Source organism: Spironucleus salmonicida, chromosome 1, assembly GCF_000497125.1.
Source record: "Spironucleus salmonicida strain ATCC 50377 chromosome 1, whole genome shotgun sequence".
In the NCBI taxonomy this organism is placed as follows: domain Eukaryota; phylum Fornicata; order Diplomonadida; family Hexamitidae; genus Spironucleus; species Spironucleus salmonicida.
The window spans coordinates 815077-839614 of NC_090596.1; the positions used below are offsets into that span (position 1 = coordinate 815077).

A 24538-nucleotide genomic window follows, 5' to 3' on the forward strand; every position below is an offset into this window, starting at 1 on the left:
TTTAATATTGTTAAAATAATATAATTTTAAATAATAATTGTTAATAATTTTTAAAACTGTAGAAAACCAAAACTATCTGCAGAGGAAGATTTTATAAGCGTTCAAGTAATAAAATGATACAAAAATATTATTTCGAAGTAAAAATCACAAAGGCTAGTCAATCCAGTACGGAATGTCTAGTATTTAATCATCACTTTCATTTATATAAGCTCCCAGCTACTAGTAACTCTTCCCTATTAGTGAAGACTTTGTGATGATCTTTTAGCTTACTTGTTTGCGATCGATTCTGACCAGGCTAGAACTTGATTTTGTTAAAAGCAATGACTTGTTGTAGGATAATTATGTATATTTAATCAGGAGTGATTCGGTTTATGAACCGAATGTTGAGTCAGACTGTTACAATTTCAATTCCTAATCCGTATCTATTTACTATAGCGCACTGATTCCCATTTTAAATGATCTGTTTCAATATAAATTAGCTTATAATATGCGTATCGACTGATTAATTAATCTTGCAGAATTAGCAATTGTGTAGTTTTCAAATAAATTTATTCAATGTGAAAAGTCAATAAAAATTTACGCGCTTTAATAGAAAAATGTAACTATTATAACAATCACATACCTCCGAAGAACTAGCTAAAAATGTCTCCCATACCAGGAGGCATTCCACCAGCTTGACGTCCACCACCACCTCGTCTGCCGCCAGCAGGCTGTCCATTAACAGTAAATTACACGTTACTTCCCATGCCTCCTCCAAACATAGAGCCGAACATTTGGCTGATATCCACACCACCCATACCACCCATGTTTACTCCTCCCATTCCGGATTCAGGGTCGTTAATTGGATCACCGCCTTGATCATATACCATTTTTTTGTTTTTGTCTCTCATGACACCGTCTGCTTCTTAAATAAGCCTGAATTTCCATTCGGCAAAACGTTTCATTACAGGATCACGAGCAAAACGATCTGGATGATTCTTAGCTGCTTGCTTCTTGTAAGCTTTATTATATTCATCAGAATCAACAACAGTACTTTTAGTTATACCTAATAGAGCATAATAGTCTTTACGTAAAAATGGTTTTAACTGCTTTTAAATTGCCTAAATTGTCGGTTTCAAATTTTAAGTAGTGTCGACGCTAGATGCTTGGCAATATGAATCTTCAGCTTCTTTGTACATTTAAGCATCTAAATATATTTTAGCTGCACGTAAATGTGCTTTTGCATAGCTCAAATCTAAAAATGTAGCACAGTTAAAATACTTAAGAGCTTCAGGTATGTTCGAAGAGTTCGAATAACACATAGCAAGATTAGAGAAAATCTATGCAGCTAAATATTATGACGATAAAAATAACAGAGAGATATATGGATCAAGAGTTGTTACATCGCATATTGACAATTATGTAAAGTTAAAAACGGCATTAATTGCTGATTAAAATGATGTTATAGCATTTTAATAATTTTTGGCAGTAAAAAATTAGGTACCCTCTTCCTTAAATTTTAAATATGCTTAATATTACTAAATAAATGCATTGTATTTAGAGTCTTATTTGATAATTTTATCAAATGAACCTAGTAAATTATTTGTATTTTAATTAAGAAGTTCAATACAAGAATTTAAAACCAGTTTATTGACAGAATTTGGTACAGCATTTATGCTTATAGCACCTTACTTGACAAAATACTTTTTGTCTTCTAAAACTTGATCTTCAGAGACAAAGTTACTGCATCCAAACTGGACTAAAGAGTCACATGAGTTTCTAAATGCCTACATAAGGATATTATAGAAAGCAACTGTTTCAGATTTCATTTAATAAGTAGGAACTGTCTTTTTGATAAATTTCATATCATCCTATAAAGATTTTGCACCTAGCTAGTCTAATTACTCACGTTCATCAAAAGCTGCCTGCTCTATAACACAAATAGTTTTCTAATACTCATCAGCTTTGTCAAGTGAATCAGCTCGCTCTTTGGATGATGAAATAATTATATTTGATGACGCAAACTTATTACAGAGACTTCCGTTTAATTTCAAAATAGTAGATGCAGCAGTTTTAACCCGCTATTCATAATTTTATACTATTTCTAATGCACGCTATGCTTCATTATTTAACTCTCTATTTTTAGTTGTCTATTCAGCATTGAATAGTTTTTAGGTAATTTCAGTTGCCTCAGTTAACTTATTAAGGCGAATTAAAACTTCAGCATGACGTTAAAGATTTTTAGAGTATTTTGGATCTATTTACATAGATTTTGTTGTATCCTTCAATGCAGCAGTATAGTTTTTAGTTTTAATATGGCAAAGTGCCCTATTGGAATAGTAAATAGCATTTTCTGAAAGCTATATAGCCTTAGTGAACAATGCTATAGCATCTGTAAAACGTGATTACTACAAGGCTTAATTGCCTTGATTTTTAAACTGTTCAGCCTGACTCATTTATGAAGGAAAGGAAATTTTTAGGAATCATTTCAAATCAATTACTGGAATGGACAATTTTTAGTAACATAATATTATATAATGTAGAATAAATATTTAACTAGAAACTAAATTTTACTAGATTAGTCTATAAATTTAAATAATAATATCTACAATCATTTCTATAACTATCCAAGTTATTCTTTTAGTTTTCCGAGCTAATAGCTTAATCCAAAACTCTCACACTTTCGAGTCCCATTCTCAGTTCTTAATTACTTTAGCTAATTATCAAGCTCGTAAATTATCTTTTCACAATTAAAAATTTTTGATGCCCATGACTAGTCCTTTATGCCTTATTTAGTTTCTAATTCTGATATTCTCATTTAGTATTTTTTAATATTATTTTAATTGGTGATATTTTCATTTCTTAGGTGTTCTGTTTCATTAATAAAATTCATATGTTGAACAGTAAGATCTTTTATCTGCTGTTAAATATCACGCCTCTCAGATCTGTTATACTACATTTCATTAAAATTAGATATAATAACCTCAATTTGATGTAATTTGTAATAGTTTTAATGAGAAGTTTATTTTTCTTCAGCTAGCTCTGTTTTCAGTTGTTTAATTTCCAGACCCAGTACAGCATCATTGCTTATAGGCCTTTATTCTGCTTATATAATTTTGGAGACTATTTAAACATTTTCATTTAAGTTTTACTATTAAATATTATGATTGACTATTGTTAAACTTTTATTATCGTTTTATAACTTCTTTACTTTTGTTTTTAGTTCACTATTTTCTTCTACTAAATCTTAGTTCAGCGATAGTTGTTCTTAGTATTTTTATATAATAAAAGCCTAATTACCATTCCAATTATCTTGTGAAAGTGTATCTAGTCGTTCCAAAATTTATCTATTCTAGTTTTAGTTTTATAATTATATTTTAAGCTGCATAATTTTATATTGAAGCTTTTCAATAGTTTAAAATGCATTTTTAAGTTCAATTTCTAATTCAGAAGTTGGTCGTTTGTTTAGTTCAATAATTTTATGCTTAAGTAGCTAATTTTCAGTTTATATAGTATGTATCTATTTTGATTAGAATGTTAACTGCTTATTTGCTTATTAGAATCTCTTTTCCAGCTATTATAACTCAGATTTTAAGTGGTAAGGGTTTAGCGACATTAATTTTTGGAAAAAATAATAGTCGCTTATATATTAATAATAGATATAAGTTTAATTTAACTAGATGATATAAAATTCACAGGGTCAAAGGTTATATTCTTCTATATAGATATATTGTTAGTCAATTTAATGACTGGCTGCTAATTTTTTAGGAATAAAGGTGTAGCTAGCTATTTTTGTTAATTTTGTTAAAGAATTAGTTGATGTGAGAGTGGATATAGTGGTAGATTATTATTCTTAAATAATATTGGAACCAAATGTATCATCAGCCTATACTTTCTACTAGATTATTTTTCGTTGGTATGCACTTCCCATCCTAGAGTATACGATAAAATATACTTAATTATATAATTATTGTAATTAATATTTTACAAATAAATTTAACAATATATGATATTTATAACCAAAATTTAAAATACTAACTGGCATGTCTTGATTAAATAATATAAGTATTATATAAACTATAAATTAAATTATATACAGTTGTACTAAAAATTAAAACATAGAAAAAACCAAAAACAAATTAGATACATTACTTACATCTACAAACCATAATAATTTAGTATATTTTGGATAGGAACTACGTGAAATTATAACCATTTATTATAAATTTATTGTTCAGTTGTTTTAAAACTCAATTATTTGCTCAAATCTCATATTTACCCAAATTCGTTAATTATTATTATTTCTAATCAATAAAATTTTATAATCATAAGAAAATAATACTCAAATTCTAGTTTTATAAGAAAATAATTTGTGTTTTTTCAACTTTTTCAATATTCCAACTCGTTATTTCTAGTATACTATCCATTTACTAAGCCTAAAAAATTCTGATAGATGCTATAAAATGTGTTGCAGCTCATTAAAATCATTCAAATAAAGCTATGATCAACTGCTGGTCCTGAAACAAGAAAACTCTTTCAAAAATATTTGTCCAATAAATACAACTACTAAAATAATATTAATATCAACCATTTAATTAGGCTTTGCTTATTCGATCCAAATATTTTACGAGTTACAATCCGAATTTTCTACAATATGCAGAATAGCAGCGTTTTACTAAAATCTCGTTCTGGAGAAAGTAAAAATTTCTTAAAAATCTGCTTTTTCAACTGCTAACAAATGCATTTTTAGAGCTTTTACGCCACTTTGCATTAAACAAAATTTATCAAATTCTTTGACTTTCCCATTTCATTTCATTCCATTCCATTTCACTCCATACTCAAAAAACTCAAAAAACTCAAAAAAACTACTAGCGCAAATCCTTGCATTCCTATGCTATACTCACTGAAAACACCGCTGGCAACTATCTAACTCACTTCAAGTACATGTTGCTATCGAGCCGCGACGGGACCAAAAACTCGCCCTATTACTGCAATGTGTTACCGCGCTGTATCTTGTAGCTGCCCAAACTCACAGAATTCGAGGCAGTGACCGACGTTTTTATCGACGAAATTCGCTGTTGAATGAGGGGGTTAACGAAGGAATTTGGGTCAATCTTTGCGTTCGACCCGAAATGGGCGTCAGTTTCGTCGGTTTCGTTCGCTAGAAACTCAAGTTTCGACTGCGAGCCCGTTCCCATTTTACTGGAAATAATAGTTGTATATTATTATATAATATTGATAATATGATAATTTTTAATTTGGAGCGTATTAACAATATGGATAATTTGGTTAGGGATTGTATATATATTAAAATGTCAATTTTCTACTGTTGTGAGTCTAAATGATAACTCTGAGTTCAGAGTTAAAGGTGAATATTTGAAAAGTTAAAAATTCTTAAAAATGAAGAATAGAGTGAGCTAAAATAGAACCTCACTTGCGGTACCTTTTTACAGAGTAGTAGACTGTTGCGGAGATTACCGATAGCCCTACGTAACAGCAGCAGCAAATTATTAGTATTTGTTCTGTATCCATTATGGTTATTATTATTATGGTTATTATACATTAATATGTATTATTATTATTATTATTATTATACATTATTATATTATTATTATTATTATTATTATACATAACATATTTTATTTTTATAATTATTATACATTGTTAATACTATATTTCGAAAAAATTCTACCGCGCTGAAAATCGTAAATTTACAAAAATACTATTATTATATATTAAAATACAACCAAAAGAAAATGAATTTCGACACGCTAATCCTCACGAACTCACCAATCGCCCTGCTTAATCGACCAGCCCCCACTGATTTCGTCCTAAACACAACATTTTAGCTCCCTTTCAACCCACAATTCGGCTTCCAGCCGGACCCCCAAAACTACCCGATTTTTGCTCACGATTCCGCCGCGCGCGCAGCGGTGCAGAACCCAAATTTTTTGACTTTGGAGCCAGTAAAAATTCTAATTCAAAATCGACTTTTCACTCCTTTTTCGAAAAATATCGAAAACGGGCCGTACTCGAAAACTGACAAAAGGAGGCTGCTAAAGTACTTCCAACGGCACGTTTCCGCTGCGATTTCGGCCTTCGATTTGGACGATTTTGAGCTCCAAAAATGCCTCGAATTCGGCCTCGAAAACGTCGAAAACTTCGTCAAAGGATACGAGGAATTGCAGGAGAACTTTTACGTCGTTTTCCAGTTCAACAAGAGCGAGTTTTACGAGTTTCTGGGCCGAAAAATGTACCGCGCCGGGGGCGTTTATATGTGCTAAAATGAGTATTCGCTGGTCGGAAAATAGCTTACATTCCATAATACGGTCGCAGAATTTAAGTCCGTCCGCCGCGAAATGATAATTCCAAAGTACGCTTTTTATTATTATTATATTGTAAATGATATATTCGAAGAAACCGAAAATGCCGTAGAATTTTTTGCGGATCACATTCGGCTGCTGCGGAGGGGAGCTGGGAAGCATTTAAAGGTAGGTTTTGCGAGCGTCGAAATTTGGAGCAAAAGTGATATCGCGGAGGAGCTAAGAAATTAGTATGAAGATGCGCTGCTTAGCGGGAAGTGGGAATACGAAGAGTTGACTGGTTCAGATTGGGCTGATTGTGAGGTGTTTAGAGAGGAGGATCTAATTTACTTAGATTTGTGGGAGGATATTTGAAGAGTTGGTGGATTTAAGGATATTTGAGGATTTGGTTGTTATTGTTGTGAATAGACGTTTGAGCTATCATTTTCATGCGTTAGTATTAGTTACGTTTGCGCTGTAGAGGGTAGTGAGGAAGTTTCGGGTTTATGTAGTGCAGAATAAGCTAATTTTATACATATATGTTATATCTGCTTTATGTAGTATTAAATGGGTAATGTGTTAATACAAATTATGATTATTATATAGTAATCAAATGATTATATTTAAAAAAATGAAATGCTGCATATTCGATATTGATTTAAATATCGATGAGATAGATTTTGCACAGAATTAGCATTATCCTCATTATTAACTTAGATCTAATCATTTTGAGCCTTTATTATTCATTCCGTTCTATTTTGATAACTGTCAATTTTTTAGTATCGATGAGCCGGATGTGGTTGTTGAAAGCAAAAATTAGTCGAAACTTGAAAACATTTAAATTAAAATAATACTGTAAATCTTTCTCAATCTATTTAAAATTCCATGTGATACCTAATTTCAGGTAATTAAAATTTTATATCCAGATGTTTCTCTAGAAAATTTCATACCGATCAATATTTACATCAAATTAACTAGCGTATTTTACAATTACGAGGAAATTTCCTAATTTCCATTTTTAATTTATTTTTACTTCTGTGCGTGCTTTAATCAAAATTACTGTTTCAATGAAGAGATTGCTTAATTCCTGCCTAATGTGTTTCGCAAGAAATACTTATACCTGAAGAAATCATACTTTTTAAAAAAATGTGACGCTCTGAATTAACCCAAAATCGAATTACCACACATAAAATCAATCCCAGTGCCTAAAGACAGATTAGTTTCCTATGATGACACCCTGGAAAACGAGCTACTTGAAAGCCGGGTTAGAACCATTTTTGGAACGATGGAAGAGTACCTAATATTAGATGCCTACACCAGTGAGTAATGATGATATCACTTAGACTTCAATACCCCGCAAAATATTTAAATAATATTATTAGCAAAGTCATAATATTCTCTAAATTAACTAGAAATTATCAACTTTTTACTAACAAAAAACTCTGTAATTTCGCCATAGCAGGCGTCAGAATCAAAATTATCTAGTTTAAACTCAAAACAGTAACCATCTTCTTCCATAAATTAGATTATCTGGTAATCTGTATCGATAGAAAGTAATTTTTCGGTTAGACTTTTTTGAATAGCGATTCCTGTGTAAAATTCTAGCTTATCCCGCACACGTACTGCGGATTTAACGAACACGTATTCAGTTTTTCTGATTCCTAGTAAACCTTCGACGCTCTCAACGTCTAGACCTGGGAACCCAACGACCTACTCGGCCGGCCAGCGTTTTTCCATTTTTATAATTCATTATTGTATCATATAAACAGTATTATGAAAATGTACGAAATCGTTGTCTTTCAGCCGATCACAGACCAGGTCTAGCTCACGCTTGAAACACACACCACGTTCCGGGACCATAAAATAGTCCAGATGGCGCTCCGGTTCGACGCACTTCAGCCGCTGACGACCACAGAAAAAACCTCTACCGCCTGTGAAATACTCACGCAGCTACGCCCAATTGGCATCCTCCTCCGCTACTAGATCGACGGTGTGGCGTTCACCGGTTCCACGTCAGATTTGGAGGAGGTTTTGAGCAAAATCTCCCCTGCGCCTGCCCTTGGCGAGTGTGGGGCTTATCTGGACTACCCCGGCCTCTACGCAGCCACAATTAGTTCACCAACTAAACACTTCATTTATGCCGCCGCTGTGGCATCTGGGGCGCGCAAAATCGCTCATTTTGCGCTCGAAACCTGCGAGTTCGACACCGGATCGGCCGAGGTTTTGCGCCAGATCCGCGGTGACTTCACCTGCAGGGCCGGATAGATACACCTACCGGCACCATAACGTTCGCGGGCCTACGTAGCCCCGCGGGTCGCGCCCCGCTACGTATTGTCTCGGCGGCGCGCAATTCCTGATGCGGCAGCTTGGTTCGAACGTTGCGGGGCAAGCCGAGAGCTTCTATCAATCCTAGCAGTCAACTCGCTCGGTCTCCGGGAGCTGTAGGTAGACCTTTAGCGCCTGTACGCGTTCCGCGCCCCTACAGCATACGTGAAAGCGCTGTTCCTGACCCCATGCATTACAGCGCAAAAGGCAGCGGTGGAGCGCGATGTAGCAGCGTTGCACTCTCGGTACTAGCGAGCCCGGCGAGTCTATTCTGGACTGCTCGTAGGGCGCGCCGACGCGCAAATTGAGGCAGCACAAACCGAAATCGAGGAAGTTGTGCAGGTTCTGTAACGCACGGAACGGGCGCTGGTCGATTTTGAGCCCCGCTGGAGCGCTATCGGGGGTGAGCTACAGGCGCTGCTGTCCTTCTAGTTTCCGGACCTCGCGTACGACTTCTAACCGTCGCTGCCGGTTTCCACCGATTTTGTGGCCGATTTCGTGGCCGAATTCGCTGAGAACATTGAGGACGTGATAGCGCGCGTGCGGGAGCGCTCCGAGGTCGAGAGTTTGCGGTTGCGCGTAGCCGAGATGCTCATGAAGCAAACCGCGATAACTGCATTTTTTGCGGAGAACGAAAGCCTCGTGAATCGGCTTTTGGACATCCTCGATAACGCAACGTTGGTGTGTTTCGCTTTCGGAAACTGCGTGGAGGACGCCGAGGTGCTAGCTGAAGCTGCTGCGTTCAATGGGAGCCTGCTGGTGTGATCTATATTGTTGTGGTCAGAAGCGCTTCTAGGATGAAGCAAATCTCAACTTTTTACTTATTATATAATTATTTACAAATTAAGCTATGTTATCAAACTAGAAATGGGTTATATGAATAATAGAATAATAATAGATATATCTTTATGACAAAAATTGTAAAAAAATAATTATTATAAAAATAATTATTATAAATAGAAATAAAATATGATTTCGTGTTTTAAAATTATTAAAATGGGAGGAGTAGTATCTGCTAAATTAGAAACTCATAGTGACGATCACTTTAGGTGCCTCGACATACAGTCCGAGTATGACGCTATAATAGCATGTGTAGGAAAACTCCAAACCGAAGCTAACCTTTTTTCTATCGACGCTTGTGAACTTTTTGTTATTGAAGAAGAACTCACTCTTAGCAGTGCTTTTTGATTACAGATGGTTAATGTGAGTATATGTGAGCATGTTTGTTTCTGTTATGTCTATATGTGAATTTTATGATTTTCAATTTCTATTCTAATCAAATTTAGTTATAATTATTTTATAATTTATACCATATAAATATGTTTACAATTAAGTTTGTAATTTGGATATATTATTTATAATGAATATTTCTTACAACCTCTAAAATGAACACCAATCAATTTGACTTTTCTCTAGCTCCTCGCTACCATAAGGCACCTCCATCTCTCACATTTACTTCAACAGGAACTACTATTGTTGGATGCGTTTTTGACTAAGGCGTTGTACTAGCCGCAGATACCCGTGCAACAGCTGGTACAGTAGTTGCTGACAGAAACTGTAACAAGCTAGAAGCAATATCATAGTTTATCTATTGTGCAGGTGCAGGAACGGCGGCTGATACTTTTGCAGTGAAAAAGATGGCACGCGATTAATTAAAGTTGAATTAACTTAAAACAGAGCAAGAGCCCTTAGTCTCTGTAGCCGGCCATATAATGCAAAATCACCTTTTTAATTATTAAGGTCACGTGTCCGCTGCTCTCATTCTTGGAGGTATAGATGAAATGGGAGCCCATTTAATAAGCTTGTAACCTCATGGATCAGCTGATTATTTACCATATAGCACACTAGGTTCTGGATCTTTGGCAGCTAGAGCAGTTTTCAACGACTAATGGACTGAAAATGTTACAGAATCATAGGCTAAAGACATGTGTGAAAAAGCAATCAGAGCAGGTATTATGAACGATTTAGGTAGCGGTAGTAATGTCGATTTGGTTGTTATTAAGAGAGGTGGCGTCGAACATATAAGAGGTTATAAAGACGTCGGTAATTAGAGTGCAGGACTTGTTGGCGTTCAGTGAGATGTTACAAATAGTTATAGTTAATAAACGTAAGTCTACTGATTTTTATAGCAGGATATTAATTATAGGGAGAATTATGCGTCTAGTTATCAATAGTTTATAGTTGATAAATTTTGATTAGTTACAATTCTCTAATATACTAAATGACCAACTCTATAAATTCAGTATTCGATGTTTTTCTATTTAGTATCTACAGTTATTAAGTTGTCCAGTGAAGAACTGAAAATTTGAATAAGTGTATATTATAGACTAACTTTAATTTAATATGACAATATAAGATCTTAAGGTATCTATTGTATTATTAATTATTAATAACAATAATTATAGGATTAAAATTGATACAAAATCATTCATATATTCTCTTTCTGTTCAACATCAACCACGCCGTCGACGATAATATCTGCAAGAATAGTCTCAGATTCCCTAATTTTCTGCTCCTCTTTACCACCCTTACCCATCCACCTGCCCTGTGATTTAATATTATACTACTTGAGGAAGGGGATAATTTTGAAAATGTTGTTGTAAATCAAGGCACCGAGCGTAACTAGGATGAAGCCTGCAATCCTCGTCAGCGTGGACTTCGTGTCCCAGGACTCCCAGCCGATGGCGAAGGAGATGATCCAGATAACGATGGTGACCTGGGCGCCCACGGTGGACCTGGTGGCGGCGGAGGCCCTGTTGGTGATCTCCATGCCGCTGGCGTTGAGGATGATCGTGAACACGAGGTAGATCGGGATGGTGTACTGCAGCACGGCGGAGGTCTTGACCTGGAATGCCCACCCGGCCAGGTTCTCCATCTTTTTTGTGGTGTCGAAGGGGTCGGGCACCACGTTGAAGATGGGGAGCAGGATCGCGTAGATGATCATGCCCCAGCCGCCCTCGTTGCTCACGCCCATCAGGCCGGTGGTCTGGATCTTGCGCAGGAAGACCTCCTCGGACACGTAGAAGAAGCTCGCGAAGAGCGACCCCAGGATGGAGGTGACGACGCCGATGGTGGGGTTCTTGGCGGTCTCGGAGCTGGTGCTGAACATGATGGATGCGACCGCGGTGATGGCGGCGCCGGTGAAGAGCATGAGCAGCCCCACGACCTGCGGCAAGTCGAACTTCTTGCGGTAGTCGCGCCAGATGCAGAAGGAGAAGATCGCGATGAAGAGCGTCGTGCAGCGGGACAGCACGAGCCGCACCGACGGGAGCGAGTAGTAGAGGGAGATGGTGTTGAAGGTGGACGAGATGAGGTCGCACACGGTGGGCACCAGGAAGAGGAACACGTTCGGGTAGAACTTGTAGTAGCGCTTGCCCTCCTTCAGAGGGGGCGCCTCGACCTTGCGCTGCTTGTTCACGAACTGGATCACGAGCCAGACGAAGATGCACATTAACTCGCCCATGAACATGAAGAAGGTCTGCATGTAGGAGTGGTTGAAGGATTCTGCAGTGCACCCCTAGCAGGGAGCCACAATTTGCAGCTGCTGGGCCTTCTGGGTCATGGTGGACCCGGCCCCGGACAGAATCATTGATGCAACGAGGATCCAGAGGAATACTCCATCTTTCATCATTTCTAAAAACTAGACTTTAAAAAATGCTGTCTATCTTATAAACCTTTTATAAACTCAAAAACTTATTTTTAATATACCCTAGTATACTCTAATTATGCATACTTTAAAGTTGGTTTTAGTTTTATGAAATTTGTAATTAAATACATTATAAATACTAATTTATAAAAATACAATTTTATATAATAATTAATAATTAATCCTTAATACTTATACTCGCTATCTCACTAAAACAAGCTGAAAAACTTACTCAATATGTAAGGTCTGTCAAGCGCAATTCTACTCACTAAAACCGCCCCGTTACGTCATAAGCACAAATTTATTCTGCTTCCAAATTGCAAAATATACTCACTTATATCATGTGCAAAATTGCATTTAACGCCCAGAAACGAAAATTCAGCCACGACTAAAGATTTTTAGGCGGCCAATTTGTGACAATAAAACGTTACATTAATACTCAGTTCTCTGCCACAACTTGTCATTAGCACTGCTAATCAAATTTTTACACACGCAAAAAGCAGCATTTGGTGAATTTCAGCGCTGCAAAATGCTTGAAATGGTATCCGTGAAAATGCGCGTTTTTAGTCTATTTTGCACCTATTTTAGGAATTTTTCATTTAATTTTTAATTTTTTATGCTAGTTTTGCTGTTCATTTGCGTCAATTTTCTCTCATTTTGCGTTATTTTTTGCTATTTTTGCACCTATTTTGCATAATATTTTGGCCCGTTTCTTCTCTCAATTTTGATGATTTTTGATGATTTTGGAGGTGATTTTGGCCCAGAAACCCCCAAAAATGCGCGCACTCCGCGGAATCGCCGTTTGGGGCAAAGCAGAATTCGGCTGAAAGTGGGATGGAAACTTTGGCGGCGGGTGAGAGCGAAATCGCTTGGTGGGTTTTTCGGGTTCGGGGTGGAAAATTTAATCTTAGCAAAGTATTAAATAAGTAGTTGTGATTATAGTGAGTGCTGCTGAGGCGGTAGCGCGCTGGTTCGGGTAGGGAGCATTTGGCTGCTAATGCTAATTTACGTATATTCGATTAATTCGTGTAGCTATTATATAATAATAATATTTTTAATTATTTTTTACTTAAATTTTGCAGATTAAAACTTGTACGTTGGGTAGGAAGTGCGGTAAGCGCTGCTTTAGTTAAGCGGGCCTAGAATTATCTTGAATAGCAGAATTCGTCTCAAAAACCAACTCACTGACTTCTCATCACCGTCTAACCGCCAAAAATTGTATCCATAGTAGTATCTTTTACGGCCTAGGTTTAATTTTGAGCAAAGCGACTCTTCCGCTTCAAAAAGTAGCACACCGTGCCCACTGCAATCCCAATAACCAAAATACTGCCAACGGCGATGCCGGCAATCGCGCCACCGGATATCCCTCCCTTGACGATATCGTCATCGTCACCCTAGCCCTAGGGAAGGCATAATTTTCCTACCTTGTCGAAACCGTCAGTGCAATTAGTACAAGACCCACTATCAATTGAGTAACCTTCCATGCATTCCTCGCAAGCAGATGGATCTGTATTGCTACCAGTAACTGGGGCACAAGTCTTGCAATTTAGTGCAATTATACTACAATTGCACTATGTGACTTGTCCAGTGATTCCACAATTAACACTGTTGCCATTCACGCATGTCTGGTTGAATCCCTGCTTGCACTTATCGATGCAGGCCTGCGCGGTGCTCATCTCGGCGTAGACCTTGCACTCGGTTTACTGAAGATTGTGAGGCGTTTAATGAAGATTTTGAAGGATTTTATGTATTTGTCCGCTTTATACTAAATATAATATATTATTAAAAATTGTAAAAACTGTTTTTGTAGTTTGAATTGAAAGTTGACTAAACTTATCTAAAAACACAGTAACCTCTTCAGCTGTTTCATAAGAACTAGACAAATTAGAAAAATAGATTTAATCTTTTTGCGTGTGACTAGTATTAAACTACTTAGTAAGCATATAATAATATATTATTTTACTGTATAATTTTTATGATAAATAATTTTATTAATATTTTATATATAATGATAAAATAGTTGCTCCAAAGATATAAAATCTATATTTTAATTAAAGTAAGTTTCACTATCTAGTTATTAAAGGTAGATGATCAAAAAATAGATTATTTCATACTAATAATTTTGTTATGAATAGAAAATTTATACACAATAATATACTACATATTTTAAAAATACTAAATATTGTATAAATGGGAATGGGTCCTTAATGTGGTTTAGAATAAGAATTTGAGGAACAGTAAGAGGCAGATGCTATGTTTGGGAATTTAGCAACAGTATCTACAATTCGAAATACAATGCTGGAATTAAAAACTCCTACACTAGTTTCTAGAACAAATACGTTAAATCGGTAGTCAACTACTACATCTTATAGAAATCAGGTAAAAATTAAGCTAGAAGATGATCCTGTTAATGTGATTCCTTTGTAAAAACCATTAATGTACCATCCTTCTGATAGAGTTGTAATAAATAAATAACGAAGTATTTTAAGTAGCAGTATTTCGTTTAATTTAGATGAAGATCGATTTATTTGATTAGTGCATGTATAAAATAATGAGATTATTATAGTTACATCATTAAAATATTAATAACTAACCTATTACAGTTTATTATTACAATAATTAAAGTGTGATTACTCGTGAACGATCATATGGGGTTACTTATTATTAATTTAAAAGATAAATCAATCAACAGTTGTATATAAAAGTGTCAAACGATATTATATACTTATATTGTAACTATGATAGATATTTACTGTAAATTGAAACTGTTATTCCAGATATTTTAACTTTGTTGTATGGCATTACTATTTAATGCAATATGACCATTATGATCTATAATAGATTGATTAAATAATATTATTATGAGAAATGTTGTAAAAGATTATTAACTATAATAAATAAATTTAAAATTATATATAATCAATCTTCGCAATGGTGCTTCTAATATGAAAGTTACAAAGCAATCAATTTAACTTTATTCAGTTGAAAGTTCTTATAATAATGAATAATAGCGAAATTAGCAAAGTATAGAACTGTTATAGACAAACTTTTTGAAAATAAATTAATTTAACATTATCTTCACTAGAAACGATTAAATTGCATTGTGAATTAGTAATTTAGTAACTTAAAAGATTTTTTCGTATATTATATAAATATATATTATTTAACCTGTTTTTAATCAAAAATTTTGTGATAACATTTAGTATTGCCTAAATTATTTGAATTACCAATTTGTAGAATGTTAAGAAACGCAAATTGTTAATATAAAGTTTCATGAGAAATAATACATACTTTGATTATAAGTAGAACGGTTTTTCTCACATTATTATACATATTTATAAAATACTGTATATTATTAATTCGTATATTCATTCATTTAGCCAAATTATATATATAATACTATTATTTTTTATTATGTGGTTTTAAATTTTTATGTATTTATGTTCAACAACAAACTAATAAATATATGCTGGAATGCAACAATTTTACCGTATATGTTTCTTTGATTTTGATAATATATAATTAAGTCATTATTAATAAATATTTGGAAAAGAATCATTTATTAAATGATCGTTAGAATGCTTAATTTTGATGAAGATGTAAAACCTTAAATATCAAATTATAGAAAATCTAAGCTATATTATAACAAATAAGCAGTCATAGACATCTTAGAGATATCAATACATACTAATATGGTGATAATTAAGCAGATGATTAAAAAAGCTAATACATTAAGTAATAATTGCCAAATTATCTTAGATCACATACACAAAGTATCAAAATGACATAATAAGTGAATTTATATCTATTAATAAGATAAAACTTTCTATCTAATATTAAAATGTATGATATTTAGTTAAATATTCGATCAAATTCGATGTACACGTCATTCTGGATCTATTGTATGCTCTTCACCATCTGCTACTTATTCCGTTTCTGTCTCTTAAGCATTTACACATACCCTATAAAGTCCTTTCCCAGAAAGCTCTGCTCCTTCTGTGAGCGGAATTGGTGAACCTGTGCGTCTAATATTTCGTGATCACTTTTAAGAATCGACTAGTTTCTGCGGATACCACATACCTGTATAGATGCACACTGGGACTATTTCCACGCGTAGATGTCCTCCGTCGAGATCCTGCCAGACTTCCCGCGTAGCGCATCTGCAATGTTACACGTCATGTGAGATATTACACTGCTCCTGGACTTACTCGTCCTGAGATTCTAATTCAGTATGTACAAATTAGCAAGTATATTTTTAGAGTCCGCAGTTGCCTCGAGTTCTGCATGGCTGGACGACAAGGAGCAGTTCCGCTCCGTCGAGAGTGGCGAGATAGCCTCCATAACCGGGGCACCTAACGCCTATATCGATGTCACTGAGCAAACACCAAATCCGCCCAGCGTGCTAGACGGGTTTCGCACAAGGCGGGCGCTGGAGAGCTGCGGTTGCTGTCCCTTGAGGCGCTGCACTCGCTCTGGGGTAACTCCGCTCTGCGTCATCTGGCTGTGGGAATTTTCCTGCTACGGAGGTCCTGGCTACCGAGCAGACAGCGGCCGCCCCGAAACGCGGCGCTAAAACTGATTGGGTGCGGCCGATGTGGATATGCTCAGCTTCTTGCAGGCGTCATCAATGAAGCGCTTCTGGTGGTAGTTTGGGCCGCGGTACGGCTGGAGTGACCGGTTCTCGATGATGGCCGGCTGGGCTCTGGGAATCATTTTTGCATCTTGCACAATATAATGCATAAAGCTCTTAAATCATGAAACTGGATTTTTTGTTTCTGTGGGATGGCTGAGATTTGCAGAAATAGGCCGAAGGGATACATATGGCAGCGTAGGTCTATCTGTCGTATCTAAGAGGGCCTACGAGCGCTACCAGTCTTTCTGTATCATGTACGAAACTTGACCCAGCAGGATGACCGCTAGCTAAATCACGCCTGGCACTGCACTTTGCTGAAACTCCGACTAGTTTTCGTACTTCAACCTGTTTGGAGGGTGCCGTATCCAGCATCGTCATACTGCCTGGCCACTTCGATGGCAAGAATCAGGGGTAGGGGGCTGCTAGAAGAGAGCTTGGGGCGCGTGCCGGACTGCCTTTACCGCCTCGCCAGTGCGCACGCAGCCTCGCCCAGCCCCTGTGGCATCCCCAAAATACCCGAACCCGGTTTCATTCTAAATTTCCACTCCACGCACAATGGCTGACCAGTTATCCTCCTTCTTCAGAAAGATCAGAGTTCACGGTAACCTCGTTTCCGGCCTCCGCCAGGTCGTCAAGGCCCTCGAAGCCAAGCAGGGCGTCAAGGTTGTCATCCTCGCCAACGACTGCAATGAGAACGCCTACAAGGCCCTCATCAAGGCTCTCTGCAAGAAGCACGGCGTCTCCATCGTCGAGAAGTTCCCCAAGAAGCAGATCGGCGAGCTCGCCGGCCAGTTCAGACTCAAGGGTACCATCTGCGAAGAGAAGACCGCCGACGCTCGTAACAAGGGTAAGATCGTCGGTGCCTCCGTCCTCGCCATCACCGACTTCGGCACCCTCACCGAGGAAGACCAGAAGTGTTTCAACGAAATGCTCCAGTGATATTAACGTGATAGTTTTTGACTAGAGGACCGTTACCAGGTTGCCTATGTATTTATTTTTAATAATAGCTATCTAACCTCTGTTTTATATTAATTCTCTAAGTATATTTTAAGTTGTTGTAACTATTATTTTAGATTCTTTAATTCACTTATCGTTATTATATAATAATATTACATATTTCCACTCCATTTTTCACTCCACTTACAATGACAGATTCAAGAATAACTATTTCTGCTAAATCGATACAGGACGACGTCCTCGCCATCGTGAAGCAGGCGAAAACTATCAACCGCATTGCACGGGGCATAAACGAGTGCACTAAGCAGGCCGCAAAATCACGTACCAGACTCGTTGTTATTGCTGCTGACGCAGTACCGATTGAAATAGCACTCCACCTTCCAGAACTATGCGAGGACAAAGGAATTATCTGTGTTTTCGTCAACTCGAGAGTCGAGCTTGGCCGTGCGTGCGGTTTGGGAAGACCAGCCGTTGCCTGCTGTATCAAAAACGCCAACAAAGAAACTCCTTTGGACAAAAAGGTTGCTGAGGTGATACTCAAGATCGAGATGTGATTGGTTTTGTTATTATTATGGGCAACGTGGCAAATATGTTTGATAACACTTTTTCCACATTAGTGCGAATGGGTGAATTACTATATGTTCTTATAAGTTAATTCCGAAAACGCAAAGTTTCGCAAAATATGCAATTCACTCATTGGCGCACCTCACCCCGCAGCGCTGCTGTAAGCTATCCCACAAAGCCCTGGAACGGCACCTGTTTAGCCTGCAGCCGTTTCAGCAGCTTCAGCAGCCCAGCGACGCCCATCCCACTATCGCTTTGACGCGCCTACGTGTAGGCAGCCCAGAATACTGCCAGCTCCCAGATTTCGTCGTGGTCTCTCAGAAGTAGCGACCGTTACAGCTGGTTTGCCTTCAAAACCGGTAGGGAGTGCTGCTTAGTATGTTACAAAATACCGATCATTATGTCGAGCAGGTCATCTGGGGTATATGGCGGGGGTCCCGGGGCGCTGCTCGTTTGAATGTTGTGTTCGCAGGTGTGGGTGTCAGATTGTTGAGGGGTTTTCCGGATTTCGCACATGTAGATGGAGCGGAGTGAATAAACATTAGTAAGGATAAAGTTTAGTGAGTGATGGTTCGGGGAAGTGAGATTTTAGGATATAGAAATTTCCGATTCGGTAGATAAAATTTTGATCGGAAAATATTTATTAGTAACTAGTTTGATCTGTAAGTATATCAATATTATATTTTTAGAAATTGTATATGTTGTTTGCTATGTAAAAATAGGGTTGGTTAAATGGGTTTCTCCGGACGGAACCTAGTAAAGTGGAGATTTAAATAGTGTTAATGAACAGTCATATCGCTATGTCGACGAGAAACGATTTTTATATATGGAAACTAAGAAAAGTACTTTAAATGAAAGTAGAAACAAAGTTGAGATAAACAAAGGAATCATTTCGTTGATGAGATATCGGATGTTTACATTTAGTATGTGAATATTATGTTTATAGAGTTTCGTATAGAATCACTTTTTTCTAATTATTATTCGGATTTAATTATCATATTAATTTGCAATTGATAGCTGAATATTCGTAACAATGATAAAGTAAAATCATATAATGATTTGAATGTCGTGCTAAGTGATAAAAATAAAAATCAGATATAGATAGGCGTTTTGTTGGATAGTTACTAACTTTATATATAAGTTTATTTAACCAATCCTTTGATAAAATACTACAAATACTATTTTATTCACTGATTACACTTTGTAATTTCTTAAATGAGAGTTTTAGTCAACGAAGCACAATCATTTAATTTCTAAATTACTGCTTAGATCTAAGTTACGCAATCCAGTTCGAGAAAGTCTTTTGGGAATTAATTTACATATTATGCAATTTAGTCTGGAGAATCTGGTTCCGTCAAATTAATCCTTTTCTCGACATTTTCTAAAATCTATATAACTTGCTCGATTTCCATTTTTCGAATTTTTACTATATAATTATATAATATTAAAGTGATCATTCATCAGTTTCAGCAAATTCAGCCTTTTTGATTTATTTAGCTATCAATTTTTTCTCATATATAGCAATAAGCTTATGTACCTTCTCAAATGCAGCAAAATCTTCCTCTTAGATTGTATAATTCGAAGGCCCCTTGAGTGCAAGAAGTCTTACATCTTTTGGTCGTTTTACTAGTCTTTCTGAATGATTTTATATATAAAAACACCGTGAGTTTATGAATTCCGTAATATAGTAAGGTCTTCCTTCAAATAAAACAAGGTTTCCTACTAGGAACGGCATTTGTGAAATGGAAAAACTTATATTATATTATAATACTCAAATAAATTTCTAAAACTTTCCTTTGATGGAAAATTCCAACCCATAACCTGACTATGATGATATCCTTAATAATTATCCATTTGAGTAAGTATAAGGACACTTTATACCATATTTTGACATATTATTGAATCCTAATATTAACAATGATAATGCATAATATTAATAAATTAGAGCATAGGTACTGGCTGACTTAGTTATTTATTTTACTGAGCTTTATGAAGAATAATAAATTTGTTAAATTTCTAGTCTATCCTGTTCAGTTATTAAAGGGGAATAATAGCATGATGCTTAAGTCAATTAAGAATTAGTTGAAATTAGATTGAGAAACGCTCTTTTAGAAACAATAGTTAAGGAAGTAGATAAAGATACCTTTGATGCAGGAGTTATTAAAGCAACATTGTCTGGAAAAATATAACCTGGTAAGTCATGTACAGACGCTGTAGTTGATCTTGTATTGGAGAATAGATGCTTAGAATCAGAAAATGAAAAGCTACGGTAAATGGTTAATCAGTTATAATTATAACTGCACAAAGGTATCTGAATGTTTTACTTCTCAGTATTATATTTTGTAAAACTAAGATAATTAAAGTTAATGTAATAATAATGCTTAATCTATCAAATTATACTATTTTTATCCTAAGAAAATTTATCATCGTAAACCTTTATTGACATAAAAAGCTTAATTAAAATTGGAAATGTAATAATAATTGTAACTTAAGCAAAGCCAATTTATCATAAAAATAAAAACCTGAATCATTCAAATTTTAGCTGTGAAGTTATTGACAAATCCCACAACCATAGCTTCTGGATCATCACCACCGTCAGTATCGCACTTAATAGTGTCTTATATCTTGATACCACCAGCTTTGGCAAAACATTCCTCAGCCATCTGAGAGGCAGCATTAAAATTTTCAAAACTGGTACTTCCAAGACCAAAAACAGCAAATTTTTATCCTTTAATAACAGAAACAAAGCTATTCTGTGCAGCAAAAAATTCATCTGCTATCAATGCGACAGCAGGGTGCTCACCATCGTTGTAAGTAGAAGTGAGGTAGATAAAAGATTATTAGAACATCTCAGGAGTAGCAGAATCAGCAGGTGATAATGTGACCTTCAAGCCAGCTTTAGTTAATAAGCCTTTGGCAATATTGGCAACGCCTTCTGTGGTTCCTGTTTCGGTAGCGTATATAACTGATACGGACATTAAGGAGAGGATTTCTGCTAAGACGCTTTATAAGTAATTTTAGTATGGTTAGAATTGTATACAAAACTATACAAGTGCATATACAAAATTGAGAGTTTATTATTGAAAATCCTATTATATTATAACATAATATGTAAATTTAGTATTGTAGCGTTAAGTAGAATATAGTGATAAATACAACCTGCTAAATATATTTTATCGCTATTTACATGTTTCGAAAATTAAATATAGTTTTTGAAAGTCTACAATGCAAATATTAAAAAACACTAATCAGAGATCTTATTTCAACTGTTAATTCACATCTTAGATAGAAACTGAGTATTAGTTATTACCTAATCTAAATTAGACATTAAAATTATTTTTAGGTAATGAATTTATATGTGCAAAAAATTTCTACCCACACACGATAAATAGACTGCGACTAATACCCCTATAGCGAAAATCTAACGCCTTTTATGAAAAGAGCAATGTATATTGCTTGCTATCTATAAATTTCCTTTCTAATTATGAACTTTACCTTATTAGCATAAATTAGCTAAACCTAACCCCAATCAACCAACAGCACTAATACTTATATTATCCCTACTTTATTTCACATTGTTTTCACTCCAAAAACAAAATTTCTTTTTACTTCCTAATTAAGCTAATACTCGTGCACCATCTATCATCATATCGACTGCAATTTTTCACAAATCCTACCACCATACAAGCAATATCCCCAAAAACTAGCTAAAGAAACTGAAACAAATCAACTCATTCACCATATAATATCATCGGATAGAAAACATCCTCTTCCCTAAAATGCTGAAACTCAATCTCCGCAGCATGAGCCAGAAGCTCATCACAACGCCGGCGACCTCCTCGCGGTAGCCAATTTCTGCGCGGTAATAACAATCTTTGATCGACAAGCTAGAGATCAACATCCACGTAAACATCATACACACGAAGCAAATGCATAAAAAAGCCAACTTTCTGATATCGAAACTAGAACAGTTGCAGCACGACATCAATAGGGAAAATTAGGGTCATCTGTAGTGAGTTTCTTCGTCTAAATACTCAACTTCACGTAGCGGCGTGGAACCTGTAGATTTTGGCAGAGAATTTTGCTTAACACAAGATCGGAGATAGAGGTTTTTAGATGAGCTGACGGGAATTGTTCGGTTTATTTCCATGAAAACTTGCAGACAATTTAGGAAACAGCAACGTTATAAGCAGTGAGTTAGCAAGTTCCATATGGATAGTTACTAGAATGTCATTTCGAACTAATCTGCTATAGGATAACGATTAGCTTATTACCTTTACGTGTGTAGTTAAATGCACTAGATCTGCCAATTCTAATTATTAATGTTTCATGGATGTGGTGCAGTAGGTGAACATGTAACGTAAATTTATCAAATGGGTTCCCTTGTAGTATAAAGAAAGGAAATTAGGCAGCTTTAGTGTCTTTATTACTTCGTTAGTAAACCTGTAATATCTCTCAAAACTTCTGTTATGGCCCTGATAAGCCCGTTTTGAAGCTAAAAAATATACGACTGAACCCTCCCAAATCATCTGAAGTCTCTACAGCTTAATACTGAATGAAATATTCATAAAACTACTAAAATCTCATATACTCATTCGTCCAATCGCTAGTTGATGTCTATTTCATTCAATAGGCTCATTATGGTCTTCGATACTGACTGATCGATTGAGGACTTCATGAACGAGTGGCTATCGTTATCTAGAAAATTGCAGGAGATGGTCGATTCCAGCGGTGTCAGATAGTGCGAGGAGTCTTGTGTCGAGTCTTGGCATGAAACGCTCTATTTTATGTACTTCGGGCTTTACCGCTGATGAAATTTGAGGGTTAAAATATTGAGATCGATACAGTCAATATCGCTGTTGCAAACTATAACTGGCGCAAACAGTTCTTGCTCAACTCTGGAGCTCAGTTGAGTACCCATTATAATGGTAAATATTATTTAACACTTATTATATATAGGGTAAATGGTTTGAAGAAAAATACAGTATGTACTTAATAATATAAATATAGGAAAATCTTTCTGTTGTTAGTGTAAAAATTGTCTCATAATTATTTGGTTGAGTATAATAAACAAGCTGTAAATGGTTTTAAGTTAAAATCTTCAAAAAGAGGTTTTAAGAAATTCTAGTAAAGATTTAAAAATAAATTATTTTAGAATAAGTGATTTTTTAGGGTTGTATATCTAAGAATTAATTATTATAGTAAATTTATGAAGGAAAGTACATTTCCGTACATGTTAAATTGAGTTTTTGTTTATATTATTATCGCTTATATTAAAACTTAATAAAGACTTTTTAATAAATATTAATTGGTTTCAGATACGTATTTATTTATAATATGAGTATAAATTTAATAAATTTAAATTACTATAAATAGTATATAAATATTAAACATTTCCTAAGTATGGGAAAAACAAGCTCAAGTGTTATCTAGAATATTGAGCAATAAGTTGATTCAAATTTTGGATCATTTAGTTGTTTAAATTAAACTTATAAAGAATCTCCAAAGATCACAGCAAATGATAAATCGATTGGTAAAATATATGTATAAATAAAGTTTTAAATAGAATAACCTTAAGTATTTGAGCCTCTCCTTTTTAAGCAAGTTACTTAATGAATCTATGATTAATGATAATTAAAAAATCATATATAGTCGAATAAATTGTTTCATTCACAAAAATCACGATAAAACTGCCTATCATGTTATAAACTTCTAGATTTTTCTTGATTAAAATGATATATAATTCTAGGTATTCTAAGCATGCAGTTAAATTAAAATGTAATAGCAGTTTGCTGCGTATTTAACTTATGTAACTATAATGTAGTAAAAATATCAACCGGTTTGTTTTCTTAATGTACATTCAAATATTTTATTTTTCTTGGTGTAAGTAAGAAGCTAGTATCAGGGATAATTGCAGGCATCTAATGCAATCTCTTGGACGCACAGAACATTTTTATTATTTTTGTAATGTTTAATAGTTAGACGGTATATTAACTTACTCTGATAAGAAAAATAAATCTAAAATAAGTATATGCATATTTAATGGGATAACTTATTTCTAATTCAATAATGAAAACATTGAGCATTAGTTTTTGATCTTAATATAAATAACTTTTTTATTATAGTTTTTTA

At 35.2% G+C, this 24538-nt stretch overlaps 26 protein-coding genes across 26 annotated transcripts; 11 read left to right on the top strand and 15 right to left on the bottom strand. All coding sequences in view use genetic code 6, as the record gives it.

Moving 5' to 3' along the window:
• Positions 1–614: 614 nt before the first annotated feature.
• Positions 615–2435, bottom strand: SS50377_20497 (Chaperone protein DnaJ; the record flags this gene model as incomplete). Its single annotated transcript, XM_067904437.1, has 1 exon — positions 615–2435. One exon carries the CDS (start codon positions 2433–2435, stop codon positions 615–617), a length of 1821 nt encoding a protein of 606 aa, XP_067767919.1.
• Positions 2436–2590: 155 nt separating this feature from the next.
• SS50377_20498 (uncharacterized protein) lies at positions 2591–3595 on the bottom strand (the record flags this gene model as incomplete). Its single annotated transcript, XM_067904438.1, has 1 exon — positions 2591–3595. The coding sequence occupies one exon, from the start codon at positions 3593–3595 to the stop codon at positions 2591–2593; it is 1005 nt and encodes a 334-aa protein (XP_067767920.1).
• Positions 3596–4442: 847 nt separating this feature from the next.
• Positions 4443–4886, top strand: SS50377_20499 (uncharacterized protein; the record flags this gene model as incomplete). Its single annotated transcript, XM_067904439.1, has 1 exon — positions 4443–4886. One exon carries the CDS (start codon positions 4443–4445, stop codon positions 4884–4886), a length of 444 nt encoding a protein of 147 aa, XP_067767921.1.
• Positions 4887–4910: 24 nt separating this feature from the next.
• Positions 4911–5177, bottom strand: SS50377_20500 (uncharacterized protein; the record flags this gene model as incomplete). The annotated part of the gene is made up of 1 exon (XM_067904440.1): positions 4911–5177. One exon carries the CDS (start codon positions 5175–5177, stop codon positions 4911–4913), a length of 267 nt encoding a protein of 88 aa, XP_067767922.1.
• A 588-nt stretch (positions 5178–5765) lies between these two features.
• On the bottom strand, positions 5766–6464 carry SS50377_20501 (uncharacterized protein; the record flags this gene model as incomplete). The annotated part of the gene is made up of 1 exon (XM_067904441.1): positions 5766–6464. The coding sequence occupies one exon, from the start codon at positions 6462–6464 to the stop codon at positions 5766–5768; it is 699 nt and encodes a 232-aa protein (XP_067767923.1).
• Positions 6465–6894: 430 nt separating this feature from the next.
• Positions 6895–7611, top strand: SS50377_20502 (uncharacterized protein; the record flags this gene model as incomplete). Its single annotated transcript, XM_067904442.1, has 1 exon — positions 6895–7611. One exon carries the CDS (start codon positions 6895–6897, stop codon positions 7609–7611), a length of 717 nt encoding a protein of 238 aa, XP_067767924.1.
• A 5-nt stretch (positions 7612–7616) lies between these two features.
• On the bottom strand, positions 7617–8018 carry SS50377_20503 (uncharacterized protein; the record flags this gene model as incomplete). The annotated part of the gene is made up of 1 exon (XM_067904443.1): positions 7617–8018. One exon carries the CDS (start codon positions 8016–8018, stop codon positions 7617–7619), a length of 402 nt encoding a protein of 133 aa, XP_067767925.1.
• A 42-nt stretch (positions 8019–8060) lies between these two features.
• SS50377_20504 (uncharacterized protein) lies at positions 8061–9371 on the top strand (the record flags this gene model as incomplete). The annotated part of the gene is made up of 1 exon (XM_067904444.1): positions 8061–9371. The coding sequence occupies one exon, from the start codon at positions 8061–8063 to the stop codon at positions 9369–9371; it is 1311 nt and encodes a 436-aa protein (XP_067767926.1).
• Positions 9372–9602: 231 nt separating this feature from the next.
• Positions 9603–9794, top strand: SS50377_20505 (uncharacterized protein; the record flags this gene model as incomplete). The annotated part of the gene is made up of 1 exon (XM_067904445.1): positions 9603–9794. The coding sequence occupies one exon, from the start codon at positions 9603–9605 to the stop codon at positions 9792–9794; it is 192 nt and encodes a 63-aa protein (XP_067767927.1).
• A 197-nt stretch (positions 9795–9991) lies between these two features.
• Positions 9992–10684, top strand: SS50377_20506 (Proteasome subunit beta type; the record flags this gene model as incomplete). Its single annotated transcript, XM_067904446.1, has 1 exon — positions 9992–10684. The coding sequence occupies one exon, from the start codon at positions 9992–9994 to the stop codon at positions 10682–10684; it is 693 nt and encodes a 230-aa protein (XP_067767928.1).
• Positions 10685–11034: 350 nt separating this feature from the next.
• SS50377_20507 (Transmembrane domain-containing protein) lies at positions 11035–12237 on the bottom strand (the record flags this gene model as incomplete). Its single annotated transcript, XM_067904447.1, has 1 exon — positions 11035–12237. The coding sequence occupies one exon, from the start codon at positions 12235–12237 to the stop codon at positions 11035–11037; it is 1203 nt and encodes a 400-aa protein (XP_067767929.1).
• A 531-nt stretch (positions 12238–12768) lies between these two features.
• Positions 12769–13239, bottom strand: SS50377_20508 (uncharacterized protein; the record flags this gene model as incomplete). The annotated part of the gene is made up of 1 exon (XM_067904448.1): positions 12769–13239. One exon carries the CDS (start codon positions 13237–13239, stop codon positions 12769–12771), a length of 471 nt encoding a protein of 156 aa, XP_067767930.1.
• Positions 13240–13433: 194 nt separating this feature from the next.
• Positions 13434–13928, bottom strand: SS50377_20509 (Cysteine-rich membrane protein 2; the record flags this gene model as incomplete). The annotated part of the gene is made up of 1 exon (XM_067904449.1): positions 13434–13928. The coding sequence occupies one exon, from the start codon at positions 13926–13928 to the stop codon at positions 13434–13436; it is 495 nt and encodes a 164-aa protein (XP_067767931.1).
• A 514-nt stretch (positions 13929–14442) lies between these two features.
• On the top strand, positions 14443–14784 carry SS50377_20510 (uncharacterized protein; the record flags this gene model as incomplete). The annotated part of the gene is made up of 1 exon (XM_067904450.1): positions 14443–14784. The coding sequence occupies one exon, from the start codon at positions 14443–14445 to the stop codon at positions 14782–14784; it is 342 nt and encodes a 113-aa protein (XP_067767932.1).
• Positions 14785–15909: 1125 nt separating this feature from the next.
• Positions 15910–16965, bottom strand: SS50377_20511 (uncharacterized protein; the record flags this gene model as incomplete). Its single annotated transcript, XM_067904451.1, has 1 exon — positions 15910–16965. The coding sequence occupies one exon, from the start codon at positions 16963–16965 to the stop codon at positions 15910–15912; it is 1056 nt and encodes a 351-aa protein (XP_067767933.1).
• A 475-nt stretch (positions 16966–17440) lies between these two features.
• SS50377_20512 (Ribosomal protein S12) lies at positions 17441–17824 on the top strand (the record flags this gene model as incomplete). Its single annotated transcript, XM_067904452.1, has 1 exon — positions 17441–17824. The coding sequence occupies one exon, from the start codon at positions 17441–17443 to the stop codon at positions 17822–17824; it is 384 nt and encodes a 127-aa protein (XP_067767934.1).
• A 206-nt stretch (positions 17825–18030) lies between these two features.
• SS50377_20513 (Ribosomal protein L7Ae) lies at positions 18031–18396 on the top strand (the record flags this gene model as incomplete). The annotated part of the gene is made up of 1 exon (XM_067904453.1): positions 18031–18396. One exon carries the CDS (start codon positions 18031–18033, stop codon positions 18394–18396), a length of 366 nt encoding a protein of 121 aa, XP_067767935.1.
• A 139-nt stretch (positions 18397–18535) lies between these two features.
• Positions 18536–18922, bottom strand: SS50377_20514 (uncharacterized protein; the record flags this gene model as incomplete). Its single annotated transcript, XM_067904454.1, has 1 exon — positions 18536–18922. One exon carries the CDS (start codon positions 18920–18922, stop codon positions 18536–18538), a length of 387 nt encoding a protein of 128 aa, XP_067767936.1.
• A 671-nt stretch (positions 18923–19593) lies between these two features.
• On the bottom strand, positions 19594–19818 carry SS50377_20515 (uncharacterized protein; the record flags this gene model as incomplete). Its single annotated transcript, XM_067904455.1, has 1 exon — positions 19594–19818. The coding sequence occupies one exon, from the start codon at positions 19816–19818 to the stop codon at positions 19594–19596; it is 225 nt and encodes a 74-aa protein (XP_067767937.1).
• A 41-nt stretch (positions 19819–19859) lies between these two features.
• SS50377_20516 (uncharacterized protein) lies at positions 19860–20141 on the bottom strand (the record flags this gene model as incomplete). Its single annotated transcript, XM_067904456.1, has 1 exon — positions 19860–20141. One exon carries the CDS (start codon positions 20139–20141, stop codon positions 19860–19862), a length of 282 nt encoding a protein of 93 aa, XP_067767938.1.
• A 64-nt stretch (positions 20142–20205) lies between these two features.
• On the top strand, positions 20206–20721 carry SS50377_20517 (uncharacterized protein; the record flags this gene model as incomplete). Its single annotated transcript, XM_067904457.1, has 1 exon — positions 20206–20721. The coding sequence occupies one exon, from the start codon at positions 20206–20208 to the stop codon at positions 20719–20721; it is 516 nt and encodes a 171-aa protein (XP_067767939.1).
• A 216-nt stretch (positions 20722–20937) lies between these two features.
• Positions 20938–21384, bottom strand: SS50377_20518 (Sulfite reductase (NADPH) flavoprotein alpha-component; the record flags this gene model as incomplete). The annotated part of the gene is made up of 1 exon (XM_067904458.1): positions 20938–21384. One exon carries the CDS (start codon positions 21382–21384, stop codon positions 20938–20940), a length of 447 nt encoding a protein of 148 aa, XP_067767940.1.
• An 801-nt stretch (positions 21385–22185) lies between these two features.
• Positions 22186–22422, top strand: SS50377_20519 (uncharacterized protein; the record flags this gene model as incomplete). The annotated part of the gene is made up of 1 exon (XM_067904459.1): positions 22186–22422. One exon carries the CDS (start codon positions 22186–22188, stop codon positions 22420–22422), a length of 237 nt encoding a protein of 78 aa, XP_067767941.1.
• A 195-nt stretch (positions 22423–22617) lies between these two features.
• SS50377_20520 (uncharacterized protein) lies at positions 22618–22899 on the top strand (the record flags this gene model as incomplete). The annotated part of the gene is made up of 1 exon (XM_067904460.1): positions 22618–22899. One exon carries the CDS (start codon positions 22618–22620, stop codon positions 22897–22899), a length of 282 nt encoding a protein of 93 aa, XP_067767942.1.
• Positions 22900–22997: 98 nt separating this feature from the next.
• Positions 22998–23327, bottom strand: SS50377_20521 (uncharacterized protein; the record flags this gene model as incomplete). The annotated part of the gene is made up of 1 exon (XM_067904461.1): positions 22998–23327. One exon carries the CDS (start codon positions 23325–23327, stop codon positions 22998–23000), a length of 330 nt encoding a protein of 109 aa, XP_067767943.1.
• Positions 23328–24072: 745 nt separating this feature from the next.
• Positions 24073–24357, bottom strand: SS50377_20522 (uncharacterized protein; the record flags this gene model as incomplete). The annotated part of the gene is made up of 1 exon (XM_067904462.1): positions 24073–24357. The coding sequence occupies one exon, from the start codon at positions 24355–24357 to the stop codon at positions 24073–24075; it is 285 nt and encodes a 94-aa protein (XP_067767944.1).
• Positions 24358–24538: the final 181 nt, after the last annotated feature.